Genomic DNA, 18,867 nt, shown 5'->3' on the forward strand with positions numbered 1-18,867 from the left:
CTCACGCACATATCCGGACCGAGTCGGACGCGGTGATGCAGCGGGTTGCTACGGCACAGTAGCTTCGGCGCCTACCTATCCTCCTTGTCGTCGCGCTTTTGTCGGGGAATAAACGCTGCTGGCTCCATCCCGCTTCAACTCGTCCTCTCCGAAGATCCTGACGTCTTCAATGGAGAGCAGGATGTTGCCCAGCTCCAGGTCGTCGTGCAATAAGGTGAGACCGCGCAATGGATGGAGGAGAAAAGTTGTACTCACCCACTTCGGCCACATGTCTTGATAATGTTAATTGCTGTCCCTAAAAGGTAGCTTAACCAACTAACACTATATGCTATAAGGGTATACACTAGTTGATTCACCGAGATTGCGGTTCTATTCGCTGAAAATTCCTTCACTCTTGCACAGATGGCAGGATAAGCTCTTTGCCTGTGTGGCCACGGTATAGAAGTCATGATTCAGTCCAGTCGTGAGGTCGCTTGCAAATTCAGAATCTTCCATCGGCCTGTTCTACAGCACCGACCCAGATTGTGCCTGAAGATAACAGCGGATGCCCGCAAACGCAAACTGATTGATGTTTTCGTAGCAAATACCAGACAATCTCCAAGTACAAGTTTTTTACTCCTTCTTTTCGTAGTAGATAGTTATAAGGCTGCCCATTCATCTATTTACACCCTCTCAACCAAATCAAAATTTCACTCACGTTTGACCTCTGAGATAGTGAGACTTGGATACTTAGGGCTTGACAATGTCGCACCTGGACCCGACCCCGCAAGATGAAGAAGAATTTTTCCCCACCTCTCGCCCTTGTGCAAACACCAGCGCCGCTGGGGGCACATCATGCCGGAAGGGCGGACGAGAAGCCTGCTCCAACTGCTACCTCGTCCTCGTAAGTCCCAATAATCTGCACCCCGCATATCAGCAACTTACTCATCCATCCTACCAAAGTACTGTAGCAAGGAATGCCAAGTGAGCCACTGGCCGCGGCACAAGCTCGACTGCAGGTCCGAACTGATGAAATCCACATGGCGCCCCTCCTGGGAACGCGAACAGCGCAAGCCCCGCTTCGTGAAGGACGAACCCATCACCACCGCAGCAGGATCAACATCCCCATACGGCAAGAAGCAGTACCTATGGGGCAACGTCCCCGCCCTGGACATCCTGCATCTCTCCCACAACGAAGGCGCCGCCCACACCCAACCCATCCACCTCCTCTTCGCCGGTACGCACCCCTCCCTCCCCCCTTTCCTCCCCCTCTCAACTAACCCGCCCCTTTCCACCCAGCCTCCGGCGACCTCCGCAACGCCATCCGCACCACCACCGCCCTCCCCACGGCCACCCCACACCCGCCCCTCACCGCCCTCCTCAACGACCGCGCCTTCCCCCTCGCCGCCCGCAACGCCCTGCTCCTCCTCGCCGCCCTGCACGTCTCGCCCCCCTCCCTCGCCGCCGCCACCATCCTCCACACATGGTACTCGTTCCTCCTCCCCGCGGCGGTCGCCGGCGCCCTGCGCAGGGACGTCTTCCCGCTGGTGGACGGCGTGTGCGAGGAGGTGGCGGACGAGCCGCCGCGGTCGGTTGTGAGTCGCGTGTTTGCGAGGGGGGAGGCGTCGGTGAGGGTGGTGTTGGAGAAGGAGGGGTGGGTGGCGCTGAGGGGGTGGTTGGATTTGGGTGGTGGTGGTGGTGGGGTGACGGTGGAGGAGGCGAGGGGGGTGAGGGGGGAGACGGTGGGGGCGGAGGCGCGGAGGGATTATGTGGAGAGGATGTTGTTTTGTCAGCCGTGTGGGGGGTGGAGGGTTGCGGTGGGGAAGTGGAGGAGGGAGGGGGTGTTGGTGCCGTTTGGGGCTGGGGTGGCGGGGTTTGATGTGCCGAATCCGTTAGTTTGGCTTCTTTTGTGGCTGAGCGTTTTGGGGTGAGTTGTGCTGACAGGTGCTGTGTGGTAGGACGATGTTTCAGGAACGCGGTGTGTGGCCGATGATGGATTCGGCGGATCCGCTGGCGGGGTGGCCGTTGGACGAGGTGTTGAGGAAGACGGGGGTGGCGAAGAACGACATCTACGGCGGTTTGTTCTTCTATTTGATAGAGGTATTCGTGGACTTTTGCGAGAGGATACTGACGCGAAAGATTGATTTTGTGCTGCTGAACGTGGACGCCGTGGACCTGCCTGAGACACTGGCAAAGGATATGAGCTTGCCGCAGTCATTTGACCGAATAGAGGTTTGAACCCAGCCATTTTGTTGATACGTCGACAGGCGCTTACGGTTGCAGGTTTCGAATCTTACCGATGGTGGCTATCTCGGACTCAGATGTCTAAACATCTTCGCTCCCCTTCTACGGCCGCTCCATGACAACGCACACGCGACGCTGATCACGCTTTTCCTGAACGCCATCACTGAGGTGGAGACTTATGCAGACATGTTGGAAACCATGTCTCGTAGGATGGGACGTGTTGTTGCTTATCTACCACCAGCGAGAGAGGTCCCAACGGTCAATAGCAGCGGCGACAACATCAACGCAGACTCGATGAGGCGCCTTGTAGCGTATGATCTCCTGAAAGAGTTTGACCACCTTTGGGAGCGGTACACTCATGTTTGTTCTTTTGATGCCGTTGCTAGCGGCGCTGGACTGAGGGCTAAAATGGAGCACACTATCGTTGAGCCCTGGCCACTTCGTCTGGGCAATGATGCAACGAAGGTAGAGTTTGATAGGTTACTTGCATCGAGCCATACTGGAAGCGAACGATATGTCGAGTGGCAAAGATCTCACTAAACTAGCGCTGGGATATCGTAGCGTCACTGCTTCAGAGGTACAATGCTTCCCCTGATTATGGATTTGATATGAGTCCGGAGTGGGTGTCAATTGAAGGGCTCATTATTTCTGTAGAAGAAAGATATGATCAGATATTGATTCGATTGACACTAGCGGAGAGGAGAATGACCATCAGCGACGTGACTATAAATCTCCTTGCGCTAGTAATGCAACGTGTTTTGAAAGTTGACCTTGATTCGCTCCTTTCGAGAGACGCTTGTTCGAGCGAAGTGGGATGTCCAGTGTGAGACACTTGCATGTGTCGGTGCTTGCTACCAATCAGCAACGGAGAGACTGACACATGGCTGACAACGTCTTCATGTGCTAGCACACCTTGCTGTCCAAAGCTCTGGGATCCTTTCCAAGGGAACGATCGACCCGACAAAATTAATCGCGCTGTCCTTCCCAGAGCGCCGGTAGATGTGGATGCAAGGGCGGTTGCTTGACGACAGTCCCATACATAGGTTGATAGTTTCAAGGCATGGGGTAGAGGGCGTATGCATTGTTCTCGTGCAGTTGGGTTTACATTACGCAATGGATGTACCCCTGACTTGGCTATGCTTTTATGCTAACAATTTCAGGCGACGTGACAGAAGATTGGGCCACTACCCCAGCTCAGCTAGGTACATTACAAATCTTCCATCCACTCTCGGTCCGCTGAAAGGAAAGACGCTCCGCACCGGGATCCAGCCCGGTCAACGCATCGTCAATGACGTCCATACCGCCTTCATCGCTCACGAACCCTTCCTCATCATCACTCAACAGCCCGTGCCCGTGCCCCTGGCCGTAATGGTTGTGATGGTAGATGCTCCTCACCCACTTGTACGCCACATCCGCCGCCGCTCTGTTCGACGCGAACGCCCTCGTCAGAGTCACGGGTATCCGCCGCGGATTGTTCCACACGGTATCGGAGATGGTCTTGAGCATGCGGTTCTGCTGCTCGACGACGCTGCTCGGGGAGTCGAACGAGGCGGTGAAGAGGCGCGACGCGGGATCGTGTTCTGGCTTCGGCAGCTGGCGGATGATGTTCTTGCCTTGGTCGTGGGCGCGGGCAAACACTTCCTTGTTGTGGCCGTGGAAGGAGTCGACGAGCTTCTCTGCGGCCTTCTCGAGGCGCTCCGGCTGCCGCGGGTGCTTGTGGGCGATGCTCGCGAAAGCATCGAGTTGCGAGTCGAAGTAGGTTTCGATGCTGTGGATGAGCTCGAGCCCGACGTTCATGAGGTCGTTCTCCGACGGGTGGCTCTGGGCCGAGACGGGGCTCCGCAGGGAGAGGAGCTCGTTGAGGGGGTCGGAGCCATCGGCGACATTCTGGGCGATGATGGCGTGCAGGGGGCCGTAGTTGCCAGTGGTGAGGCAGAGATCGATGAGGTCGATGTGGCGGTCCACGCGGGCGTCCCAGTCGGGGGGGCTGGGGCGCGAGAACATGATTGTGTTGTGTGCTGCCAGGTCTAGGTGAGTTGATGTGGTAAAAGGAAGGTTTGTCTGGCTGACACCGAGATGAACGAATGTGTTGTCAGTGGGAGGAAGCGAGGTGTGTATTGGGTGATTTATAGATATGGTTGCAGTGGGAGTGGGCTTGGAAACGCAGAATTCCCGCTCGAGAACGGGCTGCTGAAGAGCTTCCTGATCGGTTGTCAGGATGCGTCACGTTCGTTTGGATGGGTAGTCATGATGACGTCCGTGAAGCTCTGGTGCGGCGTACCTTGTTGAGCACATTTCCGCATCTGGTCTTAGCGTACCCGTTGGGTTTGGAAAGGCAGTGAAGGGGTTGACGGTGACAGCGGGAACAGGCAAAGTCTAGAATGCGGGGGATCGTCCGCACCCCGCCCCCGCACCGTATCGTTCCAGCGGCCCGCTCCATTCTCAACCTTAGTTTCTATTTCCGCTTTCGCTTGCATGTCCGTTTCCATGCTATGCAACCAACCGCTTCCGCCATCTCAATCCGCTTTCGTGCCCTCCGTTCTGAATTCCATTAGTCATAGTTTTCCTCACTTCAGGACAAGGGGCAGGCACCTTGCTTTCGTTTTCATTTAGCATTTCCCCACGTTAAGGGATGAAGCGATTTGCGGGGAAATTCCAGGGCATTGGCCTGGGGACCTGAACGTTCCGCTGCCACATGCTTCTATCTAGAATGCAGCCAAACCATTTCCTAGCATTCCATCAGTCTGTCATCGTCATAGCCGTGCGCCATTTGCCCGTGTTCCGTATGTCTTTCGACACCTGAATGGGGAGTTTGACTTGAAGCAGAATGCAAGGCCTGCACAGGAGAGAATAAACAAGCCCAGCATGTGAAGACAGGAACACGAGCTGATGCGTATATATACGAGTGGATGTTGCCTACTTGACCAGATCATCAGCTTCCAACTCGACTCCAAAGATCCACTCTACTACAATCAGGAACACCCTGCATTCAAAGTAAGCCCCTCATGTTCACTGCAGCGCTCGGAGCAAGAGCTGACTTGTATAGCAAAATGGCCATGTCTTCCACGTCTTCGTCGCCCGTCCGCCCCGTGATGCGCAACTGGGAGGAGCTCCTTGAGCAGAGGATCGATCTCCTCCACTACGCCGTCGACCAGGGCGAGCACCTCATCCCGGCCATGTTCGCTAAGGACCAGTTGAGCGCCATCGACTGGCCCGCCACCTTCCACGAGCAGCTGAGGGAGTCGGAGCCCAAGGCGTCTGGACAGACGTCCGAGATCATGAAGGACCTCGAGAAGCGTGTTCTCGAGACCAACAGGGAGATGAAGGAAGACACTGACAGGATCAGGGAGAACCTTGAGCGTGTCTCCCAGAACCCGAACCAGGACTCTCCCGAGGAGTTCGAGCGCGTCCTCGACGAGGGTGTTGACCAGCTCCACCGCCAGGCCTCCAAGCAGCTCGATGAGCTCAAGCACTACGGCAAGAAGCGCGTCCAGGACCTGCCCAACAAGGTCCGCGGCTCCGCCATCCAGATCTTCGGCGCTGCCTTCACCGCCGTCTTCAGCTACGAGAACAACGCCGTGACCTTCCTCAACGTCGCTCGTGATGACGTCGAGTCCTGGTACCAGCAGCCCCAGCAGAAGATCCAGGAGTTTGACAACCTCACCAACCGCTGGTACGAGGGCTCTCGCGACACCATCAAGGGCTGGTTCAACACCCACATCCAGGGCGGCGGTCCTCTGGCCCACGCCTCGCGCAACCGCCACCGCCACCACGGCCGCCGCCACCACCGCAACGAGGCCGACAACCTGTCTGCCATCAAGGACATCGCCACCAAGCTCCAGTGCATGGGCCTTGACTCCTTCACCATTGTGAGGAAGGGCAACGGCTGGGCTCTCGAGATTGACTCTCCCAACTAAGAGGTCCTCCGATCAGGCTGGAAACCAGATGTGTGTCCGTAATCCGTAGCAGTAGTCCAAAAATGAATCGAGACGCTCCCTTTTGTATTATCACAATCTTCCTCGTCAAAACAAGTCTATCTTGGCGCTGATTCATTTGCTTATCGTGATCCAAAAGGGCGGATTCCCCACTTCTCGTACCTCGCCAAATGCATGACCCCTGCCAAGTCGTTCCACCAACCTCGTGTCAGCAATAACCCGGTGACCCCGCAGAAACGCTCATCAAGAAACCTGCCGCGTGCTACCCACAAAGCTTACACAGACTTCCGCACAAAGTTTCCCCCGCGTTTATTGCAGGCCCAGTTTCTTTTCGTGTAGAGACGCCGTGCAGATACACCGGAAAGCTTCCGCGAATACAAGGGCTGTATGTTGTGCTTTTCTCGGTCGGTCATGTCCTTTGCTCGGATCGTCTTGCTCTCCCCGGTCACAGGGACTCATTCGGCCCTGAAAATCTGCAGCAATCCAGCCTCACTGGATCCGCCACCTACGTATGTCTCCACTGCTGCGTGCTTGCGCCCACGCCATTCGTCCCCAAAGTCAGCCTTGCTCCTGCAAACCTGAGCAATAACAGGTATATGCAAGGTGGAGTAAATGGGGCGCAGGCTCAAGTCCACCACTCGCAGGGTCAATGACAGTTTATCTTCTACCATGTGCTCTATTTCAAATGGGAGTGGAATGTTCCCCTTGCCTTCGTACCGAACTTGCTTTTTCCGAAACAGGGACTGCATGTTGTGGTTCGTCAGCAGAACACGAGCACGCACACATGTGTTGCAAGGACGAGGTTGGGGGTCAAAGGCTGCCTTATTTGGCTGCATCCAAGCCCTAAAAGGAAGTGGCAATGCAGCCACGCACCAAAGTATCATTCAGACCGCATCGCGTGGTTCCCCACACAGGAGCGTTGTCCAGGGCCAGTCGGACCCTGGATGACACACTAGTCTCACTCAACAAGGCAGGCAACCCAATTCTTCACAAAACACGACAAACGCTCCTCTGCATGAATAAAACACAACACCGCGCAGCACCAACGAGCGAGAGACGTCCCCGTCTGGGGGTGGGGAACACTGGAAAGCGAATCCCTTGCCCCACCTGCCCAACCCTCCCCCGCCCTCTTCATCACTCCATCCTCTGCCTTATCAACCCACAGCTTCGACCCCCCACCCATAACACCCCCCCTCCCTCTTCCCCCTTCCCCCTCCGCCACCCGCCCCGCCCCACCCACTCCATCCAACCCTCCCCTCCCCCTACGAACCCCCCCGCAAAAACCGCACATCCCCCTCCATTTCCGCCGGCGCCGATCGCTCATCCAACAACTCCGACGGCTTACTCTTACTCGGCAACTCGTATTTGGGCTCATCGCCGCCCGCCTGCAGCTCCGCCCTCTGCTCGCCGGGCAGTTCCTGCGGCGGCGGCTCCTCATGCCGTTGCTGGGGCGGCGACTGGCGTTCGCGTTCGCGTGTCCGTTTCCGCCGTCGGAAGAAGAATATGGCGCCGAGGATGGAGGCGAGGAGGGCGACGGCGCCGCCGACTGAGCCGCCGATGATGGCGCTGGCTGAGGAGGACTGGTTGGTGGGGTTGGGGGTGGCGGCGGTGGTGGTGGTGGAGGGGATCTCGTCGGGTGGGGTGCAGTTGTCGATGCTGTAGTAGAGCCAGGAGGTGTTGTAGCAGTGTGCGATGTCGGCGATTTGCTTGGCGGTGGAGGAGCAGGACAGGCTGTCAGAGTTGGGGCCGTAGATGGTGACTTTAAAACTCACGAGGGGTTGTTAGAGCGGGCGTGCTTTCTTCCGGCCTTGCGCGGATGGGTAGGGAGGTACTGCTTACCGCCGCATTCTGGATCGAGGTCAACGACTTGGAAGCTCGAGAAGTTGCTGGTCGTTCGTTCGCTGAACAAGGTGCAGGCGCCGTCTGGGTATCCGTTTGGGCCTTTGATGTCGTCTTGGGATATTTGGCATTCGGCGTCTCTGTATGTCGTGATGTCGGTGGCGGCGACGCTCGGTGCCACGAGGCTGTGAAGTATGGACGACGCTGCGAGGGGGAGCCATGGCGATTTTGAGACGCAAAAGTGTCGGAGTAGGAAGAGTATAGGCCTGGCTGTAGCCATGGGGACACGATGCGGATCGCTGCGGTGGTGAAGAGTGCGGATGAGAAGCATTGTTGTCCGTCCCGCCGGGGGCTGGATCTCGCCGGGCTCAGGATATGAGGAAGAAAGAAGGCAACGAGGCAGATGAAAAGGCTAGCATAAGCCGCAGGAGATGAGCCTGTGGAATTCTTACACGCTTGACTGCAGCGATGTCTCGGAAGTGCGGGATCTGCTCAGCTGTTGCCAGCTCTCGCTAGTTTCCTGCCCCGGCATTGGTTGCCTGCAATGTAAGCGGTTTTGTGCGCCGATTTTGTCTGCCTTGTGCCCCACTATAGCTTGGGGAGCCTCGGGTGGATGTGAGTAAACGTAATGGTCTTATTATATCTTTATTAATAACTTCAGCTGGCCTTTTGGGCCCATCGCCCCCACGTGCCTTCCCACCGAGTTTGGAAACTGCACGGAGCCTTGCACCGAAGCTTCTGCTCAGCTGGGCTGAACTATCATCTACAAACATGTCCAGTCAGCCTCAAATCGAATATATAAGCATCCAACTCACGACCCAACGCAGCCAGCACAGAACCTCCCACAAACGCACCACATCCCCCACCTCCTCTTCCATCGATTCCCAGCCCACCATGCTCACCACACTCGCCACCATCCTCTCCCTCGCCACCTTCTTCCTCCCCTCCGCCACCGCCTGCACCACCATGGGCTCAATGACGCACACCTTCTACGGCTACCCCGACAACGACCCTCCGGGGGCCGGCATCGCCTACGACTGTGGGCGGGGCTACACAGCCGGCGGCACGGGCACGTACGACGACCCTCTCACGTTCGCGTCGGCGGCGGGCGAGTTCGACGAATGCGAGGTCATCTACGACCCGTACCTGCGCAAATACCTGCGCTACGAGGACTACTGCCAGGCGTGCACGGACGACTGGAACGACGGGCAGAAGGGGCACCTGGACGTGTGGACGGGGAGCACGAGCGTCGACGGCGGCGACGCGCAGATCGCGTGCGAGAACGACCTCACGCCGGGGGATTCGTCCCAGACGGTCGTGAGGCAGCCGGCTGATGACTTGCCGGTCGATAGTGAGTATTTGACGTCCTTGGATGCGGAATGTGTGGCGAGGCTGACGCGTGTGGGGTTGCAGCGACGGAGCTCTTCGCGGATGGACAGTGCCGCACTGATCATGTGTATGGGAGCTACAACATTGGGGACTACTGCTCTTAGAAGCTGGCTCGAGCCTGGGACAGTTCAACTGGTGGGTGGTTACAGGAGGAGTCTAGTGCGAGGTGCGACTGAGGCGCGGTTGCGGAGATTTCTATGTCATGTTGGTTTTTGTGCTGCAATCCGACTTCTACGCCACTCTTTCATCTATCAGCATTCGTTGGAATCAATAGTCAAGACGCTTTCCTATTCGCGTGACAGTATTCATGACCTCCTGCGGAGCAGAGCCTATACGGAGCAGAACCCTACGTTTAAAAAATATTTCTCAGGGATTACTTTTGCACAGACTTTTGCAGAAAAGAAACTAGAGGAGAAACCTCCTTAGAGAAGAATCAGTGCCGCAGTGATAGCATAGAGCCATTGGTCTATCTACATCTCTCACAGCTATTACAATCCTACATCTGGATGCGTTTATATAGATTCGATACTTGCATCTACATGCGGATATCTGCTCCACCTTCTCACGAGAAAAAGGTGGTTTGAATCGACAGATATGTCCAGACATCTGCTTTGAACTGTTGAAGAATGAGAAGCCGCACATATCCAGAATGGAATGCTTAATTAGGCTTAGTCTACCACACAGCATATATTTGTCTTCTATCGTACTGCGCCTTAAAGTGAATCCATCAGATTCAAACACGAACCCCGACGAAAAGAATTGCGATAAGCCAATTTATTTCAGTGCACACAGTGGGGCGTCAAAGGCAGTGCGAGGCCATGATCATCGCAATTGACAGACTGGGAGGGGAATCCGATGTTGACAGGTAACACTTGACTTTGACAGAGAGGGCTAAAGGAATTGATGGAACGCGCAGAGAAACAAGGGTTATTCGTCGAAGCACACCAATACCAAGAACACTAAAACATAGTGACATTGGGGGCCGCGAACGAAGAAGGACGAGACGCGACGGAGGAAGCGCCGTTGGGTCAAAGGTGGGGAACAAGCGCGGGGCAGCGGGGTTGATTGGGCAGTGTTTTGTGGGGGCCGAAACTCGTTGTTCCTATTCAGGCAATACCAGATAGTAAACCCTAAAGCGATCTCGCATTCGGCCCGAGGTCTGCCGCCGGTCTAGGCGCCGTGCGTTGTGAAGTAGGATTGCAGGTGGATCACGCGCGGAGAATTGCTGCCACATTGGGCTTGGGCAGTATGTGATTAGACCGGCGAACCCCATACCTAGAGCCTCAAACGGGAACACGCCACGCTAGCTCATGCAACTGCGGGGGTATGTCAACGGACGTTGACCCTCTGCCCTGCGTCGCCAGAGTCAGGGTCTACCGCGCTGCCCGTCGTCAAGGCAATTGGTCCGGAAACATGCAGCTGCCGTACCCGCTCCATCGTGCAATCGAAACCGTATAAAGCCTCTGCTGTCCGGCAACTGTCTCACAGCCAAGTTCAATACGTTTTCCCCCTCCGTCTCAATGGCCGACGCACACCACCCCCCCACCAACGGGACCGCCCCGACCAACGGCACAGCCAATGGCACAACCACCGCACACCTCCCCGCCCTCGTCACCACCGCCGCCGCCTTCCTGTCCGTTGACTACGACTACCTGATCGTCGGCGGCGGCACCGCGGGCCTCGTGCTCGCCGCACGCCTGACCGAAGACCCGAACGTCACCGTCGGCGTGCTCGAAGCCGGCAAGAACGCGCTGGACGACCCACTCGTCGACACGCCGGCGCTGTTCACGCACATGCTGGGAAACCCCGAGTATGACTGGTGCATGAAGACGACGCCGCAGAACGGGGGACAGGTGCACCACCTGCCGCGGGGCAAAGTGCTGGGCGGGAGCAGCGGGACGAACTACATGATGTGAGTGAGTGAGTGAGTGGAGCAGGCGGCGACGGCGGCAAAAAGAAAAAGAAAAAGAAAAAGAAAAAAGAAATAAACGCCCCCTCTCCCCTCCCCTCCCCTCCCCTCCCCACCCCCAACGAACCTCGCTGACCGGAGCAAAAAACCCCCCCACACAGGTACGTCCGCGGCTCCGAGCGCGACTACGACGACTGGGCGACGCTGACGTCCGACGCCGGGTGGTCCTTCGCCCAGATGCGCCCCTACATCGCCAAGCACCAGACGCTCTTCGCGCCGTCCGCCGAACAGCACGCGGCGCTAGACCGGGCGGGCATGGCGACGGTGGCGGCCAACCACGGCTTCGCGGGCCCCGTGCACACGACGTGGAACACGACGCGGCTGCCGCTCGAGGACGCGTGGGTGGCCGGCGCCGACGAGGCGTTTGCGGTGGCGGCGAAGCCGGCGGACGCGTGGGGCGGCGACCACTACGGCTTCTACAACGGGCTGGGGTCCGTGTATGCCGAGGGCGAGTGGAAGGGGAAGCGGTCGTATGCGGCGAGGGGGTATTTCGCGGGCCCGGGAGGTGCGGCGCGGAGGGGGAACTTGCGGGTGCTGTGTGAGGCGGGGGTGGAGAAGGTGGTGTTGGAGAAGGACGGGGGGGCGGAGGGGGGGATGGAGGCGGTTGGGGTGGCGTTTAGGCATGCGGGGGAGCGGTATGAGGTCAAGGCCCGGAAGGAGGTGTTGGTTTGCGCGGGAGCGATCCATAGTCCGGCGGTGTTGGAGCTGAGTGGGATAGGGAATCCCGAGGTTTTGGAGAGGGCGGGCGTGGAGTGCAAGGTCGAGCTGAAGAGCGTCGGGGAGAACTTCCAGGACCACGTCCTGTCCGGGGTAGGATACAAACTGGCCCCTGGCGAGGTGAGCGTAGACAGTCTATACGCCCCAGAAGCCATGGCAGCCGCGCAAAAAGCCTACGTCGAAGCCAAGGAAGGACCCCTGGCGGCGGTGGTCAGCGGACAGGGATTCGTCAGGTACGTATCCAGCCCCACCACACCCGACTCGAGACGAAAACACAGCCGAACTAACCCCCTCCCCAGCTACAAGCAAATGGCCACCGACGAGGAGCTCGAACAAACCATCGCCAGCATCCGCGCCACCCAAAAGACCTCCACCCGTAAGCCACCCCCCACAAACCTCCAACCAAACCCACCCACTAACCACCACCAGCCTTCCAACGCCGCCAACTCGACCTCGTCATCGCCCACCTCCTCGACCCCCGCTCCGCCAACATCCAATACATCCTCGTCCCCACCAGCGCCAACTTCACCTCCTCCGCCATCGCCAACCAAGCCACCCTCTGGCCCGCCGGCGACCCCTCCAGCCCCGGCGCGACGTGGGTCACCTGCCTGCAGTACCCCGCCTCGCGGGGCTCGGTGCACATCGTCAGCGGCAGCAGCGACGCGACGCCGGCCATCGACCCGGGCTATCTCGCGCACCCGGCCGACGTGGCCGTGCTGGCCGCCGGACTGCGGCACGGCGACCGGATCGCCAGGTCGCGCGCCATGGCTGGGCGGTTGGGGCCGCGGTACCGGCCGGCGCCGGAGGTGGATTTGGATGAGGCGGCGGCCGCTGAGCGCGCGGTGAGGGAGTGGAGTATTGGTGAGTATCATGCGTGCGGGTCGTGCGCGATGGGGGACACGGTGGACAGCCGGCTGCGGGTGAAGGGGGTGGGGAGGCTGCGGGTGGTGGATGCGAGCGTGTTTCCGAATCATGTGAGCGGGAATTGCCAGAGTTCGGTGTACGCTCTGGCGGAGAGGGCGGCGGATTTGATCAAGAGCGATGGGGGGGCTGGGCACGCGGTTTAGTGGGGTTTAGGGCCGGGGTGGGGGAGGGAAGACGGGGTACGGAGGCGAGGAGTATGCGTGCATCGAAAGACTATACTGTGCGTGGCTATAGTGCTAGATTATTGTTCTACTCTCTATCAGCGTTCGTTTCATACTTGAATGTTTTATGAGTACCGTTGCGTCTGCGTATGACGGGCACAGCCGCTGTCGACAGTCCCACCCACGCATTTTCACTTACACTTTCCAGTTCCCACGGCCTTTCTGGCCCCACAAGCCTTCCTTATACCTTCTCCTTCTCTTCATCAAACCGTCCAAGCACCCTCTCCCCCCGTTGCCACTTCTCCAACACCCCGCCCAACTCCTTAAACTTCACCGGCTTCGTCAACACAAGATCCACCCCTGCCGCATACGCCCGCTCCTCGTCCATCGTTCCCGCCAACCCCGTCAACGCAACAATGTACGTAGGCGGACGGATCGTAGCTAGCGGCGGGTGCGCAGCCTCGGATTCGTCGCGGCGTTCGCGTTCGAAGGCGCGGATGGCCATGGTAGCGGCGAAGCCGTCCATGACGGGCATGGAGATGTCTATCATTTTGTTGGCGCGGGTCATTTCGGTAAGGGTGGTCAAGGTATATGCGGAAATGAAGGTAGTGGTGGTGGGAATTGGACCGAGGTTGACTCACCCATGAAAATAACATCAAACCCCCGGTTTCCCTCGCCCAGCGTCACCACCTCATTGACGGCGATCTGGCCGTTGCCCGCCGCCGTCAATTCGGTGTAGCCCTGCTTCTTCAAGAAGGTCTGGAGTAGTTTGAGGTTGACCGCATTGTCTTCGACGAGTAGAAGGCGCGGCGATTCTTCTCCTTCCACTCCTGGCTTGGCCGCGACGGTCGACGACGACGAAGAAGAGTTGGTTATTCCAGGAGGAGGGGCGGAAGGAGGGGCGAGATGAGGAGGAGGGGAAGGGCGATGGGGTCTTTCCGGGATTGGCGACGGCACCAAGTCCGTTGGTGGTCTCATGGGGAGCGAAGAGGGCGGCGCGGGTGCTGAGGACGCTTCCTCAGCAGACGAACTTGGCTGCGGCGTGGATGCCGGTTCCGGCTCTGTGTTGTTAGTCGTGATGAACGAAACCTGACGTTTCGGCTGCCGTGAATCTCTAGCCGCTGTGTCCGCCTCACGAACTGTCTCGCCCAAGTCAACCTCAGCGAGACGGGCGAGACATACCAAAACGGCCTTGCAAAGTTTGAGAGGCCCGATCGGCCGAGTTGTCGTGACCTCGATGTGACCTTGGCTCCCTGCCGCGAGTGAATTTCGTCTCTTCGTGCGTGCAGGTTTTTCAAGAGCCGCAACAAAGAGGTACACACTCGCGTCGAAGCCATGGCGGATTGCCTTTGTCGCAGCATCTCCAGTGCCATCGACGACGACAATGTCTGCCCAACACCGCTCGCCTTCCCCAGACTCCACGACGTCCCACTGGAACCAGTCCCGAAAATACGTCAGGAGCGATTCCCGCAACATGCTGTCGAATCCGAAAATTGCAACCTTCCTTCTCCGCTCCCTGACCCTTAGGAGCGCCTCAGTAAGAGCAGCGGACGGTTCCGACGTCGGTACATCGTCCTTGTTTTCCTGCATCGGAATGCTTACGGTGAATGTGGTTCCCTTGCCAGGCGTGCTCGTCACGCGTATCTTGCCACCAAGCAAGCCCACCATGCTCTTCACGATGGACATACCCAAGCCTACTCCGTCCGTCGCCACTGCGTTTTCCTGCGTGAAGGGAGAAAAAAGATGCTTCTGTAGAAAATCCTTGTTGATACCCCGGCCAGAATCTGCAACGGTGATGAATAGAAGCTTTCTGCCATCGTCGTTGGGCGCGGCGAGATCGCTAGGGTCATTTTCCGTGTCGTCAATGTGCACAGATACTTTGACATAGCCAGATTCCGTGTACTTCAACGCGTTGCCGAGGATATTGGACAGGATGCGCTTGATGATTGCAGGCTCCGTGACAAAGGTCCAGCGCGGGCGTGGTGCGATGTTCAACACGATAGCTACGTCTTTGCTGGTCTCGTTGCCAAAGGAATATCCGTTCGCTGTAACCTCGACAACGCCCTCGCACAGCGTCGACACATCGGCCACACAGTACATTGTACCCTCCGTGTCCGCCGTCTCACGGCCGAGGTCCTTGTCTTCCATGGCCCATGGCGAGGGCTGCTTGAGGGCGCGCCGTCGAGCGACAGGCTTGTCGCTTCGACGTTCGAATTGATTGATCTTGGCGTAGGCGAGCACGCTGCTGAGCGTGTCGTGCAGCGTGGTGCTACAGGAGCGTATGGTCTCGGCAAGCTCGCATTGGAACGAGTCGAGGGACGTGTCGGATAGGAACTCGACTGCGCCCAGAATGCCATGAAGAGGCGTCCGCAGCTCGTGGCTGACGGACGAGACGAAGGCTTCTTGTTGCTTCACCGCCGCGATGGCGTCGATGCGCGAGACTTCCGACTCTACGGACTGGAGAAATGTCCTGACCGGATCTAGGTCTGCGGCCCTGGTGAAGAGCGGCGTAATGCGGGTGGTCCACGCGAGGCAGCATGCCAGACGTTTCAGGCTGGTCGGGTCGGTGAGCGGCGCAAAGAAGAGCTGGCGCACGCCGGGGAACGACTTGGACACGTGACGGAGGTCGTCGTCGTCGGCGACGCTGATCAACCTGTCGTCTTCCAGAGAAAAGGTGTACAGTGTGTTGTCCTCGCCGAAGTACCAGACATTGCCGTCCGGAAATCGGCGTAACAGCCGTTGTAAGAATCCTTCATCAAGAAATTTCAGCCCCACCGTGCCCTTCCCCAAGTGCTTAACAATGGGCCACTTGTCGTGGACGACGGAGAGCCCGAGACACTCGGCTGGCCGTCGCTCGAGGACGGACCTCTCATATGCGGTGCTGATGAATGTCCGCTCGCCGCCGGAGTCACTATCGTCAGGATCTTGCTTCGACTGAGATGCCGCAGAGCCACCTCGCAGCGTCTGACTCCCCTCCGCATCTTCATTCCCCGGCTCTGTGCCTGTGTTGTCCTGGAATTCTCCAACAGTCTGCGCATCCATCTCATTCTCCAGCTCAATCTCAGCCTCCCCGACGGGATTGCTCAAGCCGTGGAATCCAACAAGGCCATTGAGAAACGTCACGCCCTCGACATCCAGCCCGCAGCGCAGGCCCTCCGCCGCCCTCGCAAAAACCTTGCGATACATCGTCTCGCCCTCAGTGCTGCCGCGCCCGCGGTTCCCACCATCCGACCTCCCCGCGTCATCCACCGACACCGACGCCGCATTCTCCACATTATCGTGATTCCTCCCCAGCGCCCCGGCCTCGCCCTCGTCCGACCCCTTCAGCATCCCCCCCTCCGCCATATCCTCCTCCCTCAACACTTCCTCCCTGCGCAACTCCGACCCCACCTGCCCGTCGCGACGACGTCTCCGCACCACCACCGGCGGCTCCTCGCTCATCAGCGCCACCACGTCCTTGAACTTGACAAACGCCTTCAGCTTCCCGTGCAGGGCCGCCAGGCGGTCGCGCGACCGCACCGCCCGCGCGACCTCCAGCTGCGCCATGGCTTTCGCGGCCGTCGCGTGGAGCAGCCGCGCCTGTGCGTTGCGCTCGCCGCCGAGCAGGCGGGGTCGGGTGTGGAGTGTGAAGACGGCGCCGATGGGGACGCCGCGCGCGGAGACGATGGGGGCGGCGGCGAAGCGGCGGGCGTGCGGGGCGGAAGTGACGCAGGTGAGGTGGGCGGTGTGGGGGGCGTCGGCGAGGCGGCGGCGGGTGATGGGCGGCGTGGGGGTGGGCTTGTTGAGGTGGTCGGGGGTGTTCTCATTGTCGTCGTCGTCGTTCAGGCCGAGGGTGAGGCGGAAGAGGTGGAGCCAGGCGGCGCGGTCGGCGGGGGTGGGAGCGAACCATTGCGGCGTCGGGGGTGGGTTTGGGTCGTCGGAGTCGTGCTTGTCGTGCCAGCTGCCGGCGAGGAGGTGCTGGGTGCTGCCGTCGGTGAGGGTTATGAAGGCGGCGAAGGCGTCTGTGGAGGTCAGAAGGGCGGGGTGTTGGGGTGGCGACGGGCTGGGACGTACTGAGGCGGACGGCCACGACTTCGACGAGGGCGTCGAGGGCTTCGCATAGCGAGGAAGCTTTGGCGAGGGCAGGGTCGATGGCGAGGGCGCGGTGGGCAGCCCCTGGCGATTGGGGGGTTCCGGGATCGAGGGCGTCTGCATATCTGCGGCGCAGGAGGACTTAGTGGGCGTGCAAAGACGGCGACCAAGCTCGGGTCCTGGCGGCGAGGCAGACGAACCTACGGAACTCGTGGGTGGTGGAGGCGTCGGACATGGTGGTTATTATTATCTTGTTGGCCGCAAAGACGGTCTCCTGTGCATGTACATCGGGCAATCGGCCTGCTTGGCAAGTAGTGACGGGAGCGCGACACGGCAGCCCGTTCTTGAGCGAGCCCATCTGTAAGACTGTAATGACGTCACCCGTTGACGCGGCCGCCCCTGCCGCAAAAAGCAACGCCGCACCGCCTGAGACTCCACCTCGCCGACCCCGGCAGCAGAGTGCAAATGTGCTCGTGAGACATTCGATTAGCAATCTGCGCCGGATGCGACAATCATGAGCGCAATGGCTTGGTGGGTCGAGCTCTGCAGATCTGTGGGGAGATGGACCCCGAACCCTTGGCCCCTGGCTCTAGCTTCAGTTCAGAAGTCATCTCTTCAGTGATTATTGGACTGACCCGAGAGGTTCTACAGATTTTTGCACTGTCTCACCCATCGACAAAGCGCATCATTATGCCTTTTTCAAAGCTCAATACGTACCATGTCCTCCACGGACAACCTTTGAGCAGACATTCGCGCGCTATTTCTAAGAAACAGCCCCACTCTTTAGCATACTTGAAACGCCACCACCAGCATGCGAAGCCGCGAACAGGAGCTGCACCGCACTTTGGCCCGAAAATCCCCGAAAAATCTCTTTTTCATGCATATCAATGCGGAAAGCCAGGCCGAGCTACAGCGGGCGGTCTAGATGTGAATCATGAGGCTTTCATGCCACTTCTGGGTGAATAGAGCTCAAGCGGCAGAGGGATACTGAGCACCACGAAATGGTCGCACCAAAGGCCGCTGCACAACGTGGATGATTGGTTATATACATGAAGTAGGAAGCTATTAATAGAAAGCGTTTGTTCATTAGCACATGTATTTTGATCGGCCAGAAAATACCCGAACGCCTGTTGGTGGAGAAGTCGAAGGAGGCGGCGTGGGTAGGAAGGATCTAAATCCTACTGCGCACGGAAGACTGTAGTAATTAAAAGACGTGGGAAGGCTTCATTACCCAACACTAAAGAACGTATTAAGAAGCACAATCTTCTGTCCTCCTTACCTCAATTCTGCGGACTCTACCTTAACTTCTCATCTTCCCAATAAGGCGCAGTTTCCGGATAACATGCGACGGTCATACACTGCAGAGTAGGCAGAGTAGGCAGAAGAGAAGCTGTTACGACGGCGACGGTAGAAATTGGCCGAGCAAGCGTAAGCGCTAGCCGCTCCAGACCAAAACTACCACCAATCTGGCAGTAGAACCTGAGCTAATCTAAGCGAATCTAGACTTTAGAGCAAGGTCTACCAGCACGTGTCCAATTCAAGAAGTCCAAGCATTGAGACTATCCCATACTAAATTCGTGTGATGCACAAGTGTTGGGTCTTGCTCTACTTAAAAGATTCGGGTGGCACACTCCCCTCC

At 58.3% G+C, this 18,867-nt stretch overlaps 7 protein-coding genes across 7 annotated transcripts; 4 read left to right on the forward strand and 3 right to left on the reverse strand.

The window, feature by feature from the left end:
- Nucleotides 1-770: 770 nt before the first annotated feature.
- On the forward strand, nt 771-2,217 carry BKCO1_2500076 (mynd finger family protein; the record flags this gene model as incomplete). The annotated part of the gene is made up of 4 exons (XM_020273328.1): nt 771-883; nt 999-1,216; nt 1,279-1,870; nt 1,938-2,217. The coding sequence occupies 4 exons, from the start codon at nt 771-773 to the stop codon at nt 2,215-2,217; spliced, it is 1,203 nt and encodes a 400-aa protein (XP_020130297.1).
- Nucleotides 2,218-3,417: 1,200 nt separating this feature from the next.
- On the reverse strand, nt 3,418-4,227 carry BKCO1_2500077 (uncharacterized protein; the record flags this gene model as incomplete). The annotated part of the gene is made up of 1 exon (XM_020273329.1): nt 3,418-4,227. The coding sequence occupies one exon, from the start codon at nt 4,225-4,227 to the stop codon at nt 3,418-3,420; it is 810 nt and encodes a 269-aa protein (XP_020130296.1).
- Nucleotides 4,228-5,273: 1,046 nt separating this feature from the next.
- Nucleotides 5,274-6,140, forward strand: BKCO1_2500078 (uncharacterized protein; the record flags this gene model as incomplete). Its single annotated transcript, XM_020273330.1, has 1 exon — nt 5,274-6,140. The coding sequence occupies one exon, from the start codon at nt 5,274-5,276 to the stop codon at nt 6,138-6,140; it is 867 nt and encodes a 288-aa protein (XP_020130305.1).
- Nucleotides 6,141-7,420: 1,280 nt separating this feature from the next.
- BKCO1_2500079 (uncharacterized protein) lies at nt 7,421-8,328 on the reverse strand (the record flags this gene model as incomplete). The annotated part of the gene is made up of 2 exons (XM_020273331.1): nt 7,421-7,917; nt 7,998-8,328. 2 exons carry the CDS (start codon nt 8,326-8,328, stop codon nt 7,421-7,423), a joined length of 828 nt encoding a protein of 275 aa, XP_020130304.1.
- A 563-nt stretch (nt 8,329-8,891) lies between these two features.
- On the forward strand, nt 8,892-9,490 carry BKCO1_2500080 (carbohydrate-binding protein; the record flags this gene model as incomplete). The annotated part of the gene is made up of 2 exons (XM_020273333.1): nt 8,892-9,348; nt 9,411-9,490. The coding sequence occupies 2 exons, from the start codon at nt 8,892-8,894 to the stop codon at nt 9,488-9,490; spliced, it is 537 nt and encodes a 178-aa protein (XP_020130443.1).
- A 1,416-nt stretch (nt 9,491-10,906) lies between these two features.
- On the forward strand, nt 10,907-13,139 carry BKCO1_2500081 (alcohol oxidase; the record flags this gene model as incomplete). Its single annotated transcript, XM_020273334.1, has 4 exons — nt 10,907-11,298; nt 11,457-12,305; nt 12,372-12,448; nt 12,502-13,139. 4 exons carry the CDS (start codon nt 10,907-10,909, stop codon nt 13,137-13,139), a joined length of 1,956 nt encoding a protein of 651 aa, XP_020130444.1.
- Nucleotides 13,140-13,398: 259 nt separating this feature from the next.
- BKCO1_2500082 (histidine kinase-group i protein) lies at nt 13,399-17,463 on the reverse strand (the record flags this gene model as incomplete). Its single annotated transcript, XM_020273335.1, has 4 exons — nt 13,399-13,700; nt 13,799-17,158; nt 17,211-17,353; nt 17,429-17,463. 4 exons carry the CDS (start codon nt 17,461-17,463, stop codon nt 13,399-13,401), a joined length of 3,840 nt encoding a protein of 1,279 aa, XP_020130441.1.
- Nucleotides 17,464-18,867: the final 1,404 nt, after the last annotated feature.

Source organism: Diplodia corticola, assembly GCF_001883845.1.
Source record: "Diplodia corticola strain CBS 112549 chromosome Unknown scaffold25, whole genome shotgun sequence".
Classification (NCBI taxonomy): Eukaryota; Fungi; Ascomycota; class Dothideomycetes; order Botryosphaeriales; family Botryosphaeriaceae; genus Diplodia; species Diplodia corticola.